At 41.8% G+C, this 15,996-nt stretch overlaps 3 protein-coding genes across 6 annotated transcripts in view; all 3 read left to right on the forward strand.

Moving 5' to 3' along the window:
• LOC115735783 overlaps positions 1–15,996 on the forward strand; it is a 34,346-nt gene that overhangs the window by 4,941 nt on the left and 13,409 nt on the right. Inside the window, exons 2-10 of one of the 3 annotated variants that reach the window (XM_048272856.1) lie at positions 12,961–13,122; positions 13,224–13,397; positions 13,555–13,650; positions 14,317–14,386; positions 14,573–14,706; positions 14,855–14,995; positions 15,077–15,234; positions 15,602–15,770; positions 15,851–15,949. In XM_048272856.1, coding sequence (XP_048128813.1) covers positions 13,015–13,122; positions 13,224–13,397; positions 13,555–13,650; positions 14,317–14,386; positions 14,573–14,706; positions 14,855–14,995; positions 15,077–15,234; positions 15,602–15,770; positions 15,851–15,949 — 1,149 coding nt within the window. In that variant the 5' untranslated portion in view covers positions 12,961–13,014. Of the gene's footprint in view, positions 1–12,848; positions 13,123–13,223; positions 13,398–13,554; positions 13,651–14,316; positions 14,387–14,572; positions 14,707–14,854; positions 14,996–15,076; positions 15,235–15,601; positions 15,771–15,850; positions 15,950–15,996 lie in introns of those variants that run through there. The other 2 variants (XM_048272857.1, XM_030667179.2) reach the window with 2 other exon arrangements.
• LOC115735859 (translocon-associated protein subunit alpha) lies at positions 354–5,795 on the forward strand. Its single transcript, XM_030667287.2, has 8 exons — positions 354–527; positions 1,222–1,386; positions 1,472–1,522; positions 1,782–1,870; positions 2,625–2,702; positions 2,863–3,066; positions 3,456–3,527; positions 5,474–5,795. Exons 1-8 carry the CDS (start codon positions 458–460, stop codon positions 5,522–5,524), a joined length of 780 nt encoding a protein of 259 aa, XP_030523147.1. The 5' UTR covers positions 354–457; the 3' UTR covers positions 5,525–5,795.
• Positions 7,878–10,073, forward strand: LOC115735987 (proline-rich protein 4-like). 2 transcript variants are annotated; one of them, XM_030667478.2, is made up of 3 exons: positions 7,878–8,114; positions 8,893–9,424; positions 9,458–10,073. In XM_030667478.2, exons 1-3 carry the CDS (start codon positions 7,961–7,963, stop codon positions 9,669–9,671), a joined length of 900 nt encoding a protein of 299 aa, XP_030523338.1. In that variant the 5' UTR covers positions 7,878–7,960; the 3' UTR covers positions 9,672–10,073. The 2 variants fall into 2 exon arrangements, with proteins under 2 accessions (XP_030523338.1, XP_030523337.1); XM_030667477.2 differs by having other exon boundaries at positions 7,887–8,114; positions 8,893–10,073.

The raw sequence follows: 15,996 nt of genomic DNA on the forward strand, positions 1-15,996 counted from the left end.
GTCCGGTACTTGGTCCCGAAAATTTGGGGATCGGGACTATTGGTTCGGTCTCCGGTTCCATACCGGAATCGGACTGGCCCGGATCATGCACACCCCTATTAGTTGGATCGAATGCGATTGGGAAAAATTAAAATTTCATGTTTGGGCCGATTAGGGGGTATGATTAGTCTGATAGCAGGTGCAGCACCTAAGACAAAGGCGGGCCACGACAATGTCCAATGTTAGTTTTACTGGTCTCAGCCCAGTTTGCGCGAAAGGTGCAGACGATACGACGACGTCCAGATCGAGAACCGTAGTTGGTCAGCTTTTGGTTGGCCGGGTGGGGCGAGACGCAGCGAAATTCCGCGTCTCGCCCAGTGGAGAAAAAAAAAAAAAAACATTGAAAACACACCAAAAAAGAGAAGAAGAAGAGCGAGCGAGCGAGCAATTGACTGTTTGCAGCGGCCTCCTCTCAGAAATGGCAATGACGAACTTTAGGGTTTTCGTCCTCGCTCTCCTCCTCCTCCTCGGTTCCTCTCTCCTCCATGGTTAGCTCGATTGCCTCGCTTCCTATTCTAGATCCGCCGTCTTTTGCAATTGCGCCCTTTCGTTCTCGTCGTTCTTTCATTCCCGATTTGGATTCTTGGGCGTTCCCTGCATGCGAGGTTTCTCCTGTTGGCCTGATGCGATTGCCTCGATCTGTTGTGCGAGAGGTGTGATCTGTGTTTTTTTGGCTCTGTCTCTCGATGAAATGCGCGCGTGTTTGCGGATCCTTGTCGCGCCCTTCGTCTTCGATTTGTGTTCTTCAGGAGCTAAACGCTGAATAGGTTCGAGTTTGTTTTGTTTATTTTGATGTGCGTGGATTCGCGGCGTTCGCTTTGTGCGCGTGGTGTCGAAGCTCATGCATGAGCTTCATTCGTTGCCCAGTTTTGGAGGGATAGCGCTTTCGAATTTTTTATCATCGGCATCGTGGTTTTCCTGTTCACTACCTCTTATGGCGTCTGCCTTCATCGTCTCGACATGGTAAATCCACTGCGATTGCATGTCGCTTGAACGTTAGAATCTCTGTTTAACTGTTTGTGACTTGCCGTCGTTTGACTTTTTTGATGCACGTCCGTTCAAATTGTTCATCTTCAGCTGCGGTATAGGATTGCAAGATGTCATGCTTCTCATTGATATCCACTTTCAGGACAAGAGCTTTTTAACTTGTTGTACTTATCATATGGATCGTCTACTTGATAGTTGCCAGGTGTCAATCGGATGCAGAAGTCGATTTTGCAGAGGCTGCTGAAGAAGGGGGTGAACTTGGAATTGTCAGTGAAGACGTCCAGGAGTTTGGAGATGAAAACTTCAGTCCTGCTCCAGGTGTAGACACAGTTTGCGTTTTCCCGAAAAACAGCGGAAAAGGTGAGAATCTTTTAGAATTATCTTGTTTCTTTTTTAATTTTCGTACAGCCGAGATCTCTTATCTTAATTTGAACCCCTCTTGCAGTGGTGCCAGCAGGAGAAGAGACTGAGCTGCTTGTTGGGTTTAAAAACGATGGTAGTGAATTTCCTTCTCTGATGTATCATATCCATTATCTTGATGTATTACATGCTTTATCTTGTGTCAGTTGTTTCGAATTAGCACTGTCCATGTGGATCATACAATGCAAGGGACACTCTTGGCTCCTAGCAATCACTCTGGAGGTTGTGTTCTGTTGGGGGCCTTGGGGTTGTCTTACTATATATAATAATTCTCCTATTTTTATTTTCCTAAGCTCATTTCTTAAACTTCACTTTCTTTTTGTGAATCATTACAGGAGATTCAGATGTCAACGTGATTGCCATTAAAGCCAGTGTTCATCTTCCCTTTGATCATCGCTTGTTTGTTCAAAATCTAACTGCTCAGGTAATTTCCTGCATGCTTGTAAATAGTGCAATATGCTGTATGGACCGATTCCTTACCTATCTGCTACTGAATTTCCATTGTGCACAACGATATGCTGCTATTGACTGAATAAGTAGAAGGAGAGAGTTTCATTATCGCAAAACCTTTTTTTATTATTCTTCATCATCAGTTTCTGCTGGTTGGTTGCTCAATAACTCTTGAAACGTATTGAGTTTGAAAATTAGAGTCATTTTGTACAATTGGGACTTGTGGATTTTCACCTTGAACATTAGGCTCAAGTCTACGTGCAATTTTATCTTAGAGGTTAAATTAACTGGTTTTGTGAAGAACTTGAAATCTTCTTGCTGCCACATCACTGATTTTCTCTTGCTTAGTTGCAAAAGGAAAAGCAGAATCCTGATCGCTGATATTTCTAAAAAGCTGTAGATGCTGCTTTTCCTCATTTTATTCTAAATTGTTCATTACTTCTGTCTTTCATGCCTAAGTCCTCTATGTAAATAATCTGCATTTATGCTTGTTTCTTTGGATTTCGTTATGCTTGCAAGAGACAAGAAAGAAAACGATAAGACATGTCGGAATCCGCCACTTGAGAAAAGAAGAATGCTGTCTTTGGAGCTTGTGATACTCTTTTTGGTTTTATTTATTTGCTTTTTACCTGTACTTGAAATTTCCTAGCAAATTTCTCTGTTGGCTTCTTTGTCTCAAATTGCTTCAATGGTCGGGCAATTCATTTATTGGTTTCTTTCCTTTGTAGGGTTTCAACAATGCGTCAATTCCAACTTCTACTCAGGCTACCTTCCCCTATATTTTTGCTGTCAGCAAGTTCTTGCAGGTAGATATCTGGGAATATCTATTTTTAAGTATTTTCTACTATCCAATGGTCAAATCTTGGCTGTGGTCCTTGCTTGTGTGTTTATTCTTTCACTACCACAAGCACTTAAATGTATGACTTGAATGTATGGAGAGCTTAAGCAGTTATTTTTTCCCTGCAGGCTGGAAATTTTGATCTCGTGGGCACCATTATCTATGAGATAGACCAGCAACCATTTCAAAACATCTTCTACAACGGAACAATTGAAGTTGTTGAAGCTGGTGGTTTTCTCAGCGTTGAATCTGTTTTTCTTGTTACTCTGGGGATTGCCCTTCTTGTCCTCCTTGGGTTATGGATTCGTGGGCGGATACAGCAACTCTCAAAGGTACTAGATATTGGAGTATGCTCTATCCTTAAAATAGATATGGTCTAGAGACAATCACATTCTGTTTGTAGGATATCTTGTTTGTGGATAATGCAATGAGTTCATAACTTGATCTACTTTTTGTCCCTTTGTGATGTACTTTTTATAATCTAGAACTTTTACGAATTTTGTTTTCATCTACTGATTGACGCTATGATGTACGTGTGCTTGTGGGTGTATGAGATAATGGAAATGCCGAGTATGTTTTGACCCCTTCTATTTTTCCAAGGGTGACACTTGATGGTTTTCATTATATCATGATCCTCGCATCTCCATATGTACATTAAGGTCTTTGTGTTTATTGACTCACTCCATCAGTTTAACTGGTGCTTGTGTTCCTGTTCATTTAGAAAACCAAGAGGACACCTAAGGTTGAAGTGGGAACTGGGACAACTGATGCCTCAATGGATGAATGGCTTCAGGTGCGTTTTGCATGATTGCGTTGATTTCTCTAACTGCATTTTCTGTTCCTATAACTAGTTTTTCTTCCATTGCAATAGTCTTTGTTTGAGACACTTGAACCCTGCTGTGTTTGGAGATATTGTTTTCTATGATCCTAGTATTTGACTAGAGAGAACTGCTATTGTCTTGGGCATATGTCAACCTGGGAATGTCTCGATAGCACATACAGCAATGCTGCTAGTCATTGGGTGTGAAAATAGTAGTGGTTGCATTATGGACATTTAAGTACTGTTGCCTTTGGATTGTGTTCTGTTCTATTGCCAAACCGTCTTCCCTACCTGAATGTGGTAGTCCTCCCTTCCCTTCTTGTGCTCTGGGTCTACTCTCCCTAGTGAAATCAAATTTGCTTAGTTATCTTGTTTAATACAGCAGTGTGCCTATCTGTCTAATTTTAGAGTGGTAGTGTTTGCTCTCTCTTCCCTACATATCAATTTAGAGTCTCTTTTTTCTCCTTGGATCAAAAGGCTGCGGTCCTTGTTTCCCTGGTTCTATTGCACCTGCAAAACCCTCTGAATGAACTTTGCTAGTCTTGTAGAGCCATATATCCACGTAGACAAGATGCCTTACCTCTATTCTCTTACATCAAAAGTTTTTGTAAGCTTTTTGTATACTAGCAGTAGATCCGGTTTGGGCTTGGTTTTTCATGGTATGGAAGGGTGCTCTCGCGATGTCCTATTATTTTCATTTGTTGTTTCCATCGGTTACAGATGGCGACGACCCAATAGTTCTTGGGGGTCGGGAGGAGACTGTTGTTCAAATCCCCATGCTAATGAGTTTTCCTAGAAAAGGAAAATAGTGCATGTTCCTAGAGTAGGGCACACCCAGACGTAACAATTTGGCTGAGAAATTGAGATGGACAGAGTAAGTCTATGTCTCATGCTTGCTACAAAAATTTGTTAAATGGAGAGGAAACAAGACTCCTTTAATTGACATGGAAACATATGTGCTCCTATGTCCACATCTAAACCTACAAATAAACTCGCAGAAAAGGTGATCCATTTTATGTGGCAAAAGCAAAAAAGTTGTCCCGGAAAGTTTATGTAGGTTTTATCGAAATGTCGTTTGAGCCGGAGTAGGTGTGTTGGTAGATGGATGAGTAAATGAGTAATCCATTTAGGGTGCGTATGGTAACGTTTCTGTTCCCGGAACAACTTTTGGAACGGAAACACTTTTTTCTGTTTTTGTTCCCGGCTACGATTTTTGGGAACAGAAACGCGTTTGGTAACTACAAAAAAAAAAAAGTGTTCAAAAGCTTTGATAAAAAGTCGTCGTCTTTGAGAGTGTGAAGGAGTAGTCCAGGAACAGAGGGTTGCAAAAAGTGTGCCTCTTGCGTTATAAAATGTGTTCAAAAGCTTTGATAAAAAGTGTTCCGGGAACAAAGAAACAAGTATTTTTTGTTTCTCGTTTCTGCTCCAAAAGTGTTCCCGTTTCTGAAAAGTGTTCCCGGAACACTTTGGGAACACTTTTTTACCATACGCGTTTCTGGAGCGTTACCATATGCACCCTTAGCACCGTCTGCATTATAGACTTAATTTTATTGCTGTACCAGATAATGCCTGATGGTTCAATCAGGTTTCATGAGAAAATGCTAATCATTCACACAGAACTTTTACGAAATGAGTGCACAAAGGATGAGTCTCATGCAAGTATTTAGCTATATTCTGACTATTTGTGAAAATGACTGGCAGATCTGATGCAGGACAACATAACATTTAATTGTTGTTCATCTACCATCTAGAGTACTGTGCATTCATAGCTATGCAGTCACATGAGCCATGGAGTAATACTTAGGGATGATTTACAATGAGAAATTCGTCCTCATTTGAATGTGTTCCTCCTGTTGTTGATATGCTCCTTTTTACCCACGATATAGTTTTCTGAAATGGCTTGTAATTATTCTCTGCAGGGAACTGCTTATACTCAGTCTCAAGCCAGCAAGTCAAAGAAGAAGAAGTAGATAGGCCTCCTGCAACTTCAGGTGCACAAAGCATGATAATTTAACAAGAGCAGGCTAGTGAGACTCGCACTTGGCATTGGGATTTGGATAATTGAGATAGCAGGAGTTTGAGGTAGTTCTCGGAGTTAGATTTACAAAAGATCTGCCTAGCTGTTGTAGCATGTTGAAGAATACTTTTTAGCACTTCTTGTCATTGGATATTCTAAGTTCAGAGGCTTTTCACTGGGAACTTGTATTTTTCGAAATAGGGAGGAAACAGTTGCTCTTGAACTGAGAGTTTTTCCATGGGCACATGCTTGTTTTGCTAAATGCCTTCCCGTCATTCTTAACCTTTATGCTGCTGGCCCGTGGCCATCACGTTTTATCAGCCAACTGATTTGTTTCTCTAGCAGGTTGAGAATGTATTCCATAGTTAATTTTTAAGTGTGTGCGCTCATAAGTGTATGGTCTGAAGAAAATTGGATCGATTCTGACTCAAATCTGCGAAAGTGAGCGTGACGACTGGTGCGTGGCACTCATATTCACCTGTAGTTTTGGAAAGCAATACTGATTGGGAATGGATGCCTGATGTTGATGGTTGGTGGTGAAGACGACTTGGAGGAGTTGCTTATAAACCGCCTTTATTGGCAAGCATTGTTAAGTGAAGTGTAACTTCTTGTTGGACTTGGACATGCGTCAAAACATGACCAGTAGATCTAACGGCAGTGAAATGAACTTTATTCCTGAATTTGGACCTGCGAATCTTCGGGAAATCGTACCCAGAGTTTCAGGGCTGTTCAGTAAAGTTATAAGTGCAAAATTTTTTTCTTAGTAAATGACAATGTCGTAGAGCTGTAGTGGTTGAAATAGCATATGATCTTGGAGGATGGTATTTTGTAAGTATAGCGCAAGAGGTGCTATTGATGTTGATATTGAGTCTCGCTCTCTGAATAGCAATACAGCTGGTTTGCTTCGAGTAATGACACAGGGCAAAGAGCAATTAAGCGAGAAAACCAACTTGAAGGCTGACAAAGTTCTCAGGCTTACACGATTAGCAGCTCCTTTGGTTGCTCATTAGTGTATTGGTAAGAAAAAGTTGAGATTAGGCCACGCCCCTGGGAGATCAGGCTTTGAATGTTTTTTTCTTAAATTCCCTTTGCGTAAGTCTCTCTGGCTGGTACGGTGGGAACTCAACATCTCTCAACAGCATTATTAGCCTGGTAACAAAAGTCGCCACCGTATTGAACTTTGTCATGCTCATCGTTTGACGTTTCTCTGTACTATGGTCCCACTTTTGTTCGTTACATCTTTCACGTGAGGTGGAGACCGCCAAGATGGCAAAAGAAAGGAATCAAAATATACATGAAGGTGGAAAATTACATGAAGTGACTACTCAATTCCACCGGTGAAGATCAGAAAAGCAGTGGACTATATAGCATCCTGGCCGGGAAGAAATTGATCAGGTGATACGAGAAGCTTACGGTTTCCTAGTAAAAGTAGCACTTGCGGCACACATGTGACTCTGAGTATGCAAACTGAACTAGATTGGGAAGGTTAACATTGGCCCCGGTTTTATGGATACTGATTTTCCAAACCTTGTATCTCATCCTACGAATAGAGATAATCGTAATGCGGAAAGCGCGTCTACATTTTGCACGAAATGACTAGTTGGGCCTAATGTAGTCAAGTCTAAGCAATAAATTGTGGTAATCGCCCGATTGACTGCCACAGGTGGGAACCTTTTGGTCAGTCACCGATCCTTTGTCAATTGGTCCGATAGCATTCCGGGTTACGTAAGGTTCATCGAGCAACTCCGCCAAAATGACAGCACGATACCTTTCAGATGGATCGCAGGCGGACTAAGTTTCTGCGTAGGGAGGGCATTTCAATGTTGAATTATATGACTTGGCGAAAAAATCCGGTTGGCAGAGAACACTAGAGTCACATTCAACCGAAGTTGCATGCATCTGTTTCTCTCCAAATGCCATATCTGGTCCCTTACTTTCAAGAGCTGTTGGCTTTTGGAGTCAGCAAAGCATGAAAAGTACAGAGTCACGCATTTTCAAGTTCTGCGAGACTCGCAGCAATCAAAAACTCCATATCTTCGGGAAAAAGCAAACCATTAATGACAGCAAGTGAGCGGTTTTGCGTATGAGCTGGTTCAACAGAAAAAAGGGTCCCTTTGGGAAGTTGGGGAGCTTACTCAATAAAGATTTATGGCGACTTTAGTGCAAGCAAGAAAAATGGTATGTGCGCATTACTGTTCCATTCACTCCGGAGGGGAACAAGTCAAGGGGTTCCTAACCTCATGTGAGGCCATTAACTGTGACATGGTGTTGAGGCTTTTGCAATGCTGCGCTCAGCCTCTCAGGATCGCTATATAACGTGGTCTAGACGGAGCTAGTTCAGCCATCCATAACTAGAATTTTTCTCCGCCCACTTCACCTTGAAGTCCCCATGAGGATTTGTCCGGCGCTTCTGTGCTGCTTGGCATCCTTGCTGTTTGCTGCGAGGTTCTGCCAGGGAGATGAGGACAGGGTCGAGGTCGTTGGCATAGGAGAATGTGCAGATTGTGAACGGAATAACATCAATGCCGAGCAAGCCTTTTCAGGTACATCAAATTGGTCGTGTCACACTATAAGCATTTCGCTCGATACATTCCCCAATGGCGGTAATTTCGGCCTTGCGCCAAACTGCTTAGTTTGCCTGAAGAGCTCAAGATGAATTGCTTAGGTTCATTTGGCCCGCCGAAACAAACTAAAACAAAGTAGGATGCAAGTTCTGTTATGCAGTTTGAACCTTCTCGCAAGCAAATATTTCGACGATGTGCATTTTACAATTTGGTTTGAGCTATCTTTCTACTGCCCCTGCAACAAGAAAATCACCCCGTGTGTCCTATTGCAGTGCTCATGACCGGATCACATAATTTCTGAGAAATATTTTCTTCCGATTAAACATACTCCGAAGTTGATATCCGCATGTCATATTAAGTCCCGCACTTTCAAGTTCCAGATCGGAATTACCAACATTCTTTCAGGGACGAGAACATGATGAGATATCATCCATTTTAGTCTTATTTGGACAGAGCCATCTGCATAATTTAAGAAAGTGAACCAAGTGACCAAAATGTAAGGAATCTCAGTGAAAAAGGTCCTGTGATAAGCATCGTGGCTTGGCTTACTTTCTTAGCCGTAGATTCCAGATATTCTCGTCTTTGCAAATCCATGCAATGCAAGAACGTTGAGCGTCCAGGATGTGCAGACAGAAACCCTTGCCGTCAGGCAACACAAAAACAGACACCTTTATCTCGCTGCAGATCCATCATAAACGATAATGTAGTATTCGAAGATTAATGAGGTGGCCAATTTAACGATGTTTTCTTATTCCAGGGATTCGCGTGTCGATCAATTGCCTCACACCCGAAGGAGTATACCAGAGAAGAGGAGTAGGGGAACTGAATGAAGAAGGGAAGTTCAAAGTACTGCTTCCTTCTGGGATCTTAGCTACTGGGAAGTCAAAAGAAGAATGCTATGCACAGCTTCACAACGCAGCGGCCGCACCGTGTCCCTCTTATGGCGGTCCCAAGTCCTCCAAGATAGTTTTCAAGGCCATTACTCATGGAAAACATACTTATGGGTTGGCCGATAAGCTGATGTTTTCCCCAGTAACGTGCACTTCTGCCTTCTTGTGGCCTTACTTCAAGCACCCATTGCCTAAGTTCAAACCACCTGTGAAGGGCTTCGGTCATCCATGGTTCCCTCCAAAGAAGCTTCAGCCTCTCCCGGCGAAGGACTTCCCTCCTATTTATAAGAAGCCTCTCCCTCCACTTGAACCAGTATATAAAAAACCATTTCCACCTCAAATCCCCATCCACAAGGAGCCGCTTCCAATGCCGATACCGACATACAAGAAGCCCCTTCCGCAACCAATACCAGTGTACAAGAAGCCATTTCTTCCCTTTGTCCCTAAATTCGAGAAACCGCTTCCTCCACCGATACCGATATTCAAGAAACCGATACCACAGCCATTTCCTATTTTCAAGAAGCCGCTGCCACCGCCTTTCCCGTTCTTCAAGCCCCTTCCTCCATTCTATAAAAAGCCGTTCCCCGAGATCCCTCCCGAGCAACCCACGTTTGGAGAGCTGCCTCCATTTGTACAGTATCCTTAAAGAGTGTCGAAACATGATCCTCAGGTGTACGAGGAGGAACTGCGGTCAATCAAACGAAGGCTGATTTGATAGTTTTAGCTTCTGCAATGATGCCTTTCATAATAGGAGCACTATCAGTTGTGTTATTGGAGAATCATGAGATGAGAGGGTGAGTAAATAGCAGAAACCAGTGTACTGTTGTTACTTATTTACTGTTGTTACTTATTTATGCCAATAATAAGTTGTCTGTTGTGTGTGACTTACTGCATTCGTAGTGCCTTAGCTTTTGTACCTTGTATTGAACGATTGTCCCTCGAGAGAAGTGTTACCTTCATTCTACAACGATGGTCGACGAGATTGAACGCCATGTATCTATCGTAAACAACTTTAAGAGCTTGAGCATATCAGACGTCCATTTCCCCATTTTCCTCCGAGTAACTCAATCACCTATGGTCTCTTCTAGCTTATTAGCAGCTCTGTTATGATCTTCCAAATGGCCTGTTGCAATAGATTTTCTGTTCTTCTTCAACATCATATGATGGGAGTGACATTTTCCTTGAGTTCATCAAGCATGCTGGCCTAGAAGCACAAGTCACATAGATTCACTGGCATTGGTAGCCTGTAATCCCCTCGTCGGGCACATATTACTAAATCAGTTCGCCTAGCTCCCAAGTCGGTTGCCAGCATTGCTTGGCAATAGCATCATCCGGCAACAAAGGAGAATTGCAGGCTGATAAAGTTGAGGTACAGAGTCTTCTCTTGAGTGCATTTAAGACTCGTGGCCGAAGAAAAGAAAGAAAGAAAGAAAGAAAGAAAGGCGTTCTTTATTGACTAAGTGACCGGAAAAGTCTGGCGAGGTTTCTTCGCCGAAAAAATCAATGAGAATCATGCACAAGCCCGACAAAAAGAGCCGGTTGAATCAACGTGGCATGTTCACTAATAAACTGCTGCTGCACGGTTGAGAACTGAAACGCCAAGATCTCACGGGCACGATTGTCTACGAATTCGGTTTGCGAAATGAAGGAGGTTGTTGCCCTTGATCGGTCCACGCCAACCAGAATGGCACTTTGAATGAAGTTTTTGGCCTGTTGAGGAAGTGTCATGTTTGCCATTCAAAGCAGCAGCAGAATTTAAGTGGCGAATAGTTCAGACTGAATGCTTTTGCTTCGCGGAAGTAAATCGGGGAAAAAAAAAAAAGTACATTTTCATCGTCAACGACGATGTCACGGCATAAATTGCCGTCAATTTCAACTCACATGGCATCACAAATCACGAGGAACAGTGATCAAATGATGGCAATTTGGGGAAATGAGGAAGAGCCGACCATCTTTGATTCCTAAGCAAACTCACCTGCACGATTAGCACACGACGAAGTGCTGGCAGACCGAAGGTAGGGGTGAGCAAACCGGACCGGACTGGGAGGGTTGGTCCGGTCCTTGAGGGGGGTGGTCCGGTCCTCGGTCCCAATAAATGGGATCGGTGACCGGGCTGTCCGATCCTCTATTCCAGGTGGATGGGACAGGCCCGGACCGCTCAGACTGGACCACTCATAATATATATAATTATTTATATATATAATTAAAAAAATGAAGTTTTCATTTATTTTCAATGTTCATTTCTCGAACTATTTCCATTGTTAGGCTCTACATTTTTGAAACTCGGACAACCTTTCAATGTTATGAATACGATATATTTTTTTTTTTTTTTTTGGTCAAACGGTATATCTTATTTATTATGGACTTTTCTAGTACATTGTGTGGTGAGTGTACGCTAGCATGTTCTTTCCGAAAAGAAATGATTCAATTAGTTCATTTAATATAGTGGTGGCAATTTCTTATTGTTCATGCGTTTTGGTTGTTTATTTCAATGAATAATCCTATATTTTGTTTTTGTACACTGCTTGGATGTGGAATCCATTTAGTAAACAACATCACTATTAGTATGTTTTCACCAGCTAAGTTTTTGCGATTCTGTCCTTTATATATCTCTATTGTATCAGCGGTTAGACCGATGTTATTGTTAAATCTACCATTATGTGAAGACACACCTTTATTATAAAGATGAGAAAACCGAACCAACGTGTTTTTTTATTCAACCAAGAGTATAGATTGTAAATTAATATGCAATCGAAGCATATTGTATTTCAATGGTTAGATTTTAGCAGTCCCACTTGGCGGGGACCGGGACCGGATTGGACCGTCGGTCCCGGTCCGGTCCGGTCCTTGGTTCCAAAAATTTGGGGACCAAGATCGCTGGTCCGGTCCCGGTTCCATACCGAGATCGGACCAGCCCGGACCATGCACATCCCTAACTGAAGGTACCCATGTACTAAGTTACGAGGAGAATTATAAAAAAAGTTCTAAATTTATTGTACCAATTCATGCATAATTTTTTTTAATTAAGTCCTAAACATTTTGCATTTGTGCCAATTTAGTCCTTTCTTACTAAAATCGCCGACGTGGATGCACGCCATTCTACGTGACATAACCAGTGTTGACGTGAACAATTTTTATTAATATTTTGATTTTTTTTATCATTTTTTTCTTTTATTTTTTTCCTTGCAATTAGAGCTGGGACGCCCTCGTTGGGTCCGGCGAGGGGCCGTGCGTCCTCCCCTTGGCCGGGAAGGGCATCCCGGTCCTTTCCAATTATAAGTGTTGGAGAAAAAAAATTAAAAAAAAAAGAAAGGAAAAAAAATGAAAATAAAGTCAAAAAATTATTGAAAATTTCAATGCCCAATCCGGCCATGTCATATAGGACTGCATGATGTGTTTGTGTCATCAATTCTGGCGGAAAGGATTGGATTAGCACAAATGCCATTTAGGATTCAACTAGCAAAAAAAAATTTAGGATTTAATTAACAGAACTTAGAATTTTTTTGATAATTTCTCTAAAGCCATATGAGTGTAGTACTAAATAGAAGCTAAGAGCGAGCATGACAATATTTCTGGAATATAATTTTTGCTATTGAAATGCTTTTAGAGCAGAAATCTATTTAGTAACGCAACTTTTGGAGTAGAAATCCGTTTGGTTAAACAACTTTATTTTTCTTCGAAAGTAATTTTGGATTCAATTGAAAAAGTAAAAAAAAAAAAATATTTTTTCTTTAATTTTTAATGCAGAAGTGTTGCGAAGTTCAAGCCTAAATTTGCCGGACCAAATACAAAGCCCAAAGCTTAAACCTCTCGAGCAGCCGGAATCTCGAGCTGGCACTCTCCCTCTCTTCGTCGTCGTCGTCGTCGTCTTCTTCTTCATTCTTCAGTCCCAAGCAGTGAAGCTTCAAAATCAAACTACCTCAATCTCTCTCTCTCCTTCCTCTTCATGTGATTCAGTAGTCGGCACCAACTCTACTTCTTCACTTCCAATGGCGACCGTCAAGTCCGTCGACGCCTCCCTCTGGTGGGACTCCTTCTCCTCCCTGCTCGCCGAGCTCGAAGACGCTCCCCTCTCTGCCGACCTGCCTCCTCCTCTCGTAAGACGCTCTTCCTCCTCTCGCGGGCATTTGTTGTTTTTTTTTTTTTTTGTAAAGGATATTGCGTGCGTTTGAGGCTGCGAATGTGTTTGCTTCTTCAGGTGAAGAAGCTGGAGGAGAACCGCGCTTGGTTCTTGGACACCGTGTTGCTGTTTAGGCCGCCCAATGCAAAATCGAAGGAGGCTTTGGCCTCGCAGCAGCTTAAGATCGGTCCTCATGAGCTAACTGTAAAGCCTGAATTGAGAGACAAGGCTTTGGCTATCACTCCCTTCTTGGTGAGCCAATGACTTGGCCGATTCCTGGCATTCCTCGACTGAGTTTTCTAGCCCTTGTTTATGTTTTTCGGTTCAGTGTGGTTCTAAAATTGGAGGGGGATGGTGCAAAATCTTTTCTCGGTTGATGCGTTATGGAGCTTGTACTGTCCTGTTGTAGGGTTTGGATGAGGTGCAATCCTACATTCTCGTCGAGAGGTCGATGGAGCACCGAAACGTGGCTGTTGATTCGATGGTTCAAGAGTTTCCGCACGGGGTGAGAGGCTTTTGGCTGTTTCTCCTTCTGGATAGTCATCATTTTCTCTATTTGGCATTCGCTGACTTTTGAATTGTTAGAACTTTTTTTACTTTACAGTTCTTGTTCCTACAAAATTGATCCAGTTTCAGTTTTCACTTTTTAGCCTATTGACCACGAACATGGTTGGATGAGATTTTTTTATGTGCTAGTGCCAATGATGATGCATCCCTTACCCCCTGAGCATTGCTTCTGATTCCCTTTCCGTTTTTAGATATGTCCGTGTCCCTTTTTAGTGCGGTTCAGTTTCCAATAATCTACCTGTACTCTTACCCTTCCTTGCCCCTGTAAAACAAATATGCGCATATATCGCAACATTCTTTTTTCTTGCTTTAAGTCTCTCTTGTTAGATGGCTTTGATGCGAACTTCTTGCTTGTGGTTGTCTAGCTAGGTTGCCTGGTGTCTGGCTGAGTTGCTCGATGAAAAATCGGCTAGTTGCGACAATGGTGTTACAAGAAAACAGGGGATATAGTTAGTGGACTAGGGTACTAGGTATTGGATATGGGGAGCAAAGGATTATTGAACTTAAGCTACTAAATTATGAATTCTTGACAGTATATTCTTGTTCCCTCTACTTTTTCAACATCTTGCGCTTGTTAATCACAACCATCCCTTTTAATATGCAGATATTGCTTCAGTATTACATTGAGCGGCAGTGCTTGCTGAAATGCACAAGGAGGATTCTGACTCATGCCTGTATGTTATGAGCTGTACTGATTCCCTGTTTGACTCTAATTCTTGGCTGTCTTGGTCATACAGCAAACTTTGGATGACATGGATTTACAGAACCACATCAGGGCGCATTAAGCTTATTGCATTGCGGCACTAATATCATGCTACACTGGGGATTTGCGTGCTCTCTCACTAACTCCTTTTGTGCAGTATGCATCAAGGCTAGCTCTGGGGAAAGTAATGTTATTAGGGAAGAGGCACTTGAATTGATTTCTGTTGGGTTGGAGAGTAAATCTTTATCAGCCTTGGACGCACTTCTATCTTCCAGTCACCCTGAGCAGTTGGTTTGTTACATACTTTTGTGCATCTTCATTACTTGTTACCCATTTTTGGAGATGTGTCCATTTTTTTTACTGTCCTGACAAGGCAAGAGCTGTTTTATGACACTTTTCTTGTTGATAATTCATGTACTTTATGGCTGGTCTCCGCTAGGATGTTGATCTCTTCACTCTGTGGGCCGAGGAGACACTAACAGAAGTCAATCTGATTTTGGACATCTTGTTCCTTATGTATTACGAGTCTTTCTGCATGTGTAATGGTGAAAGGTGGAAGAAGTTGTGCACCCTCTTTAAGGTTTGTTATGGTTCTTGTATAGCATGATTTCTTATAATCGAATTCCTGTTGTTCCCCTCAGTCAGTGAAACTCTGCTACAGGATACCTTATCTGGGTCTTATAACTTCGAAAAGCTGGCTGTGTCAGCTGAAGCAGTGCGTTCTTCTTACCATGCCAGAGTTCAGCTACTTCTGATACTCATAGAAACCCTTGACTTGGAAAGTGTTCTTCAAATGGTTCATGATGGGACGCCTTTGAGGTTAGTGCCTACTGCCTGGTTCTAAATCTCTTCAATGATAGGTTTTCCACAGAGGAAGTTGGATTTTTTTTTTAAAATTTTTCATCTACAAATGACAGCGAGACTGTTTAGCTCTGTATTTAATCTGAAATACAACACCATTGGTTTAAAATGAATCTAGAAGCATTTCTGCCAGTGTTCTTTCATATTTTTTAATGCCTTGTCAAGTCTTTCTTTTTGCTAGCACAGATTTTTGTTACGTTTTGTGGTAATGCGATTTTTGTGTACATCTTCTAGATGGTTCTATTGGGAAGTGTCTCTCTGGTGTAGGTTCTGTGTAATTTCTGGTCTATTTGCTTGATCTAGTGGAAATCCTTTTGCTATTCAGGCAGGGTGCGTCTGTCTTCTCATTGACCGATATTCAAGAGATGGATGCACTAGTGTCAAGTTTCAGTTCTTTATCAATGAAAGAAGCAGGCTCACTGTTCCTTACTTGGGCAGTGTTTCTTCGACTGATTGCATCACTTCCTGGGAATGAGAATGATAATGCGCTAAAGGTATTTCCTTTAATTGTTTACCATGATCAATATGTATTCATATGATTATGTTGACTCTGATATCTACTATTTTATTTTAGGATATTGATGACGTGGGATATGTTCGTCAAGCTTTTGGAGCTGCATCATTGGAATATTTTCTTGAAATTCTTGTAAATGATATCTTGAAAGAATTCGATGTAAGTTTTCTGAGTTCTTATCCTGTGAGTGCATACTGTGATCAGAT

Source organism: Rhodamnia argentea, chromosome 11 (genome assembly GCF_020921035.1).
Source record: "Rhodamnia argentea isolate NSW1041297 chromosome 11, ASM2092103v1, whole genome shotgun sequence".
NCBI lineage: Eukaryota > Viridiplantae > Streptophyta > Magnoliopsida > Myrtales > Myrtaceae > Rhodamnia > Rhodamnia argentea.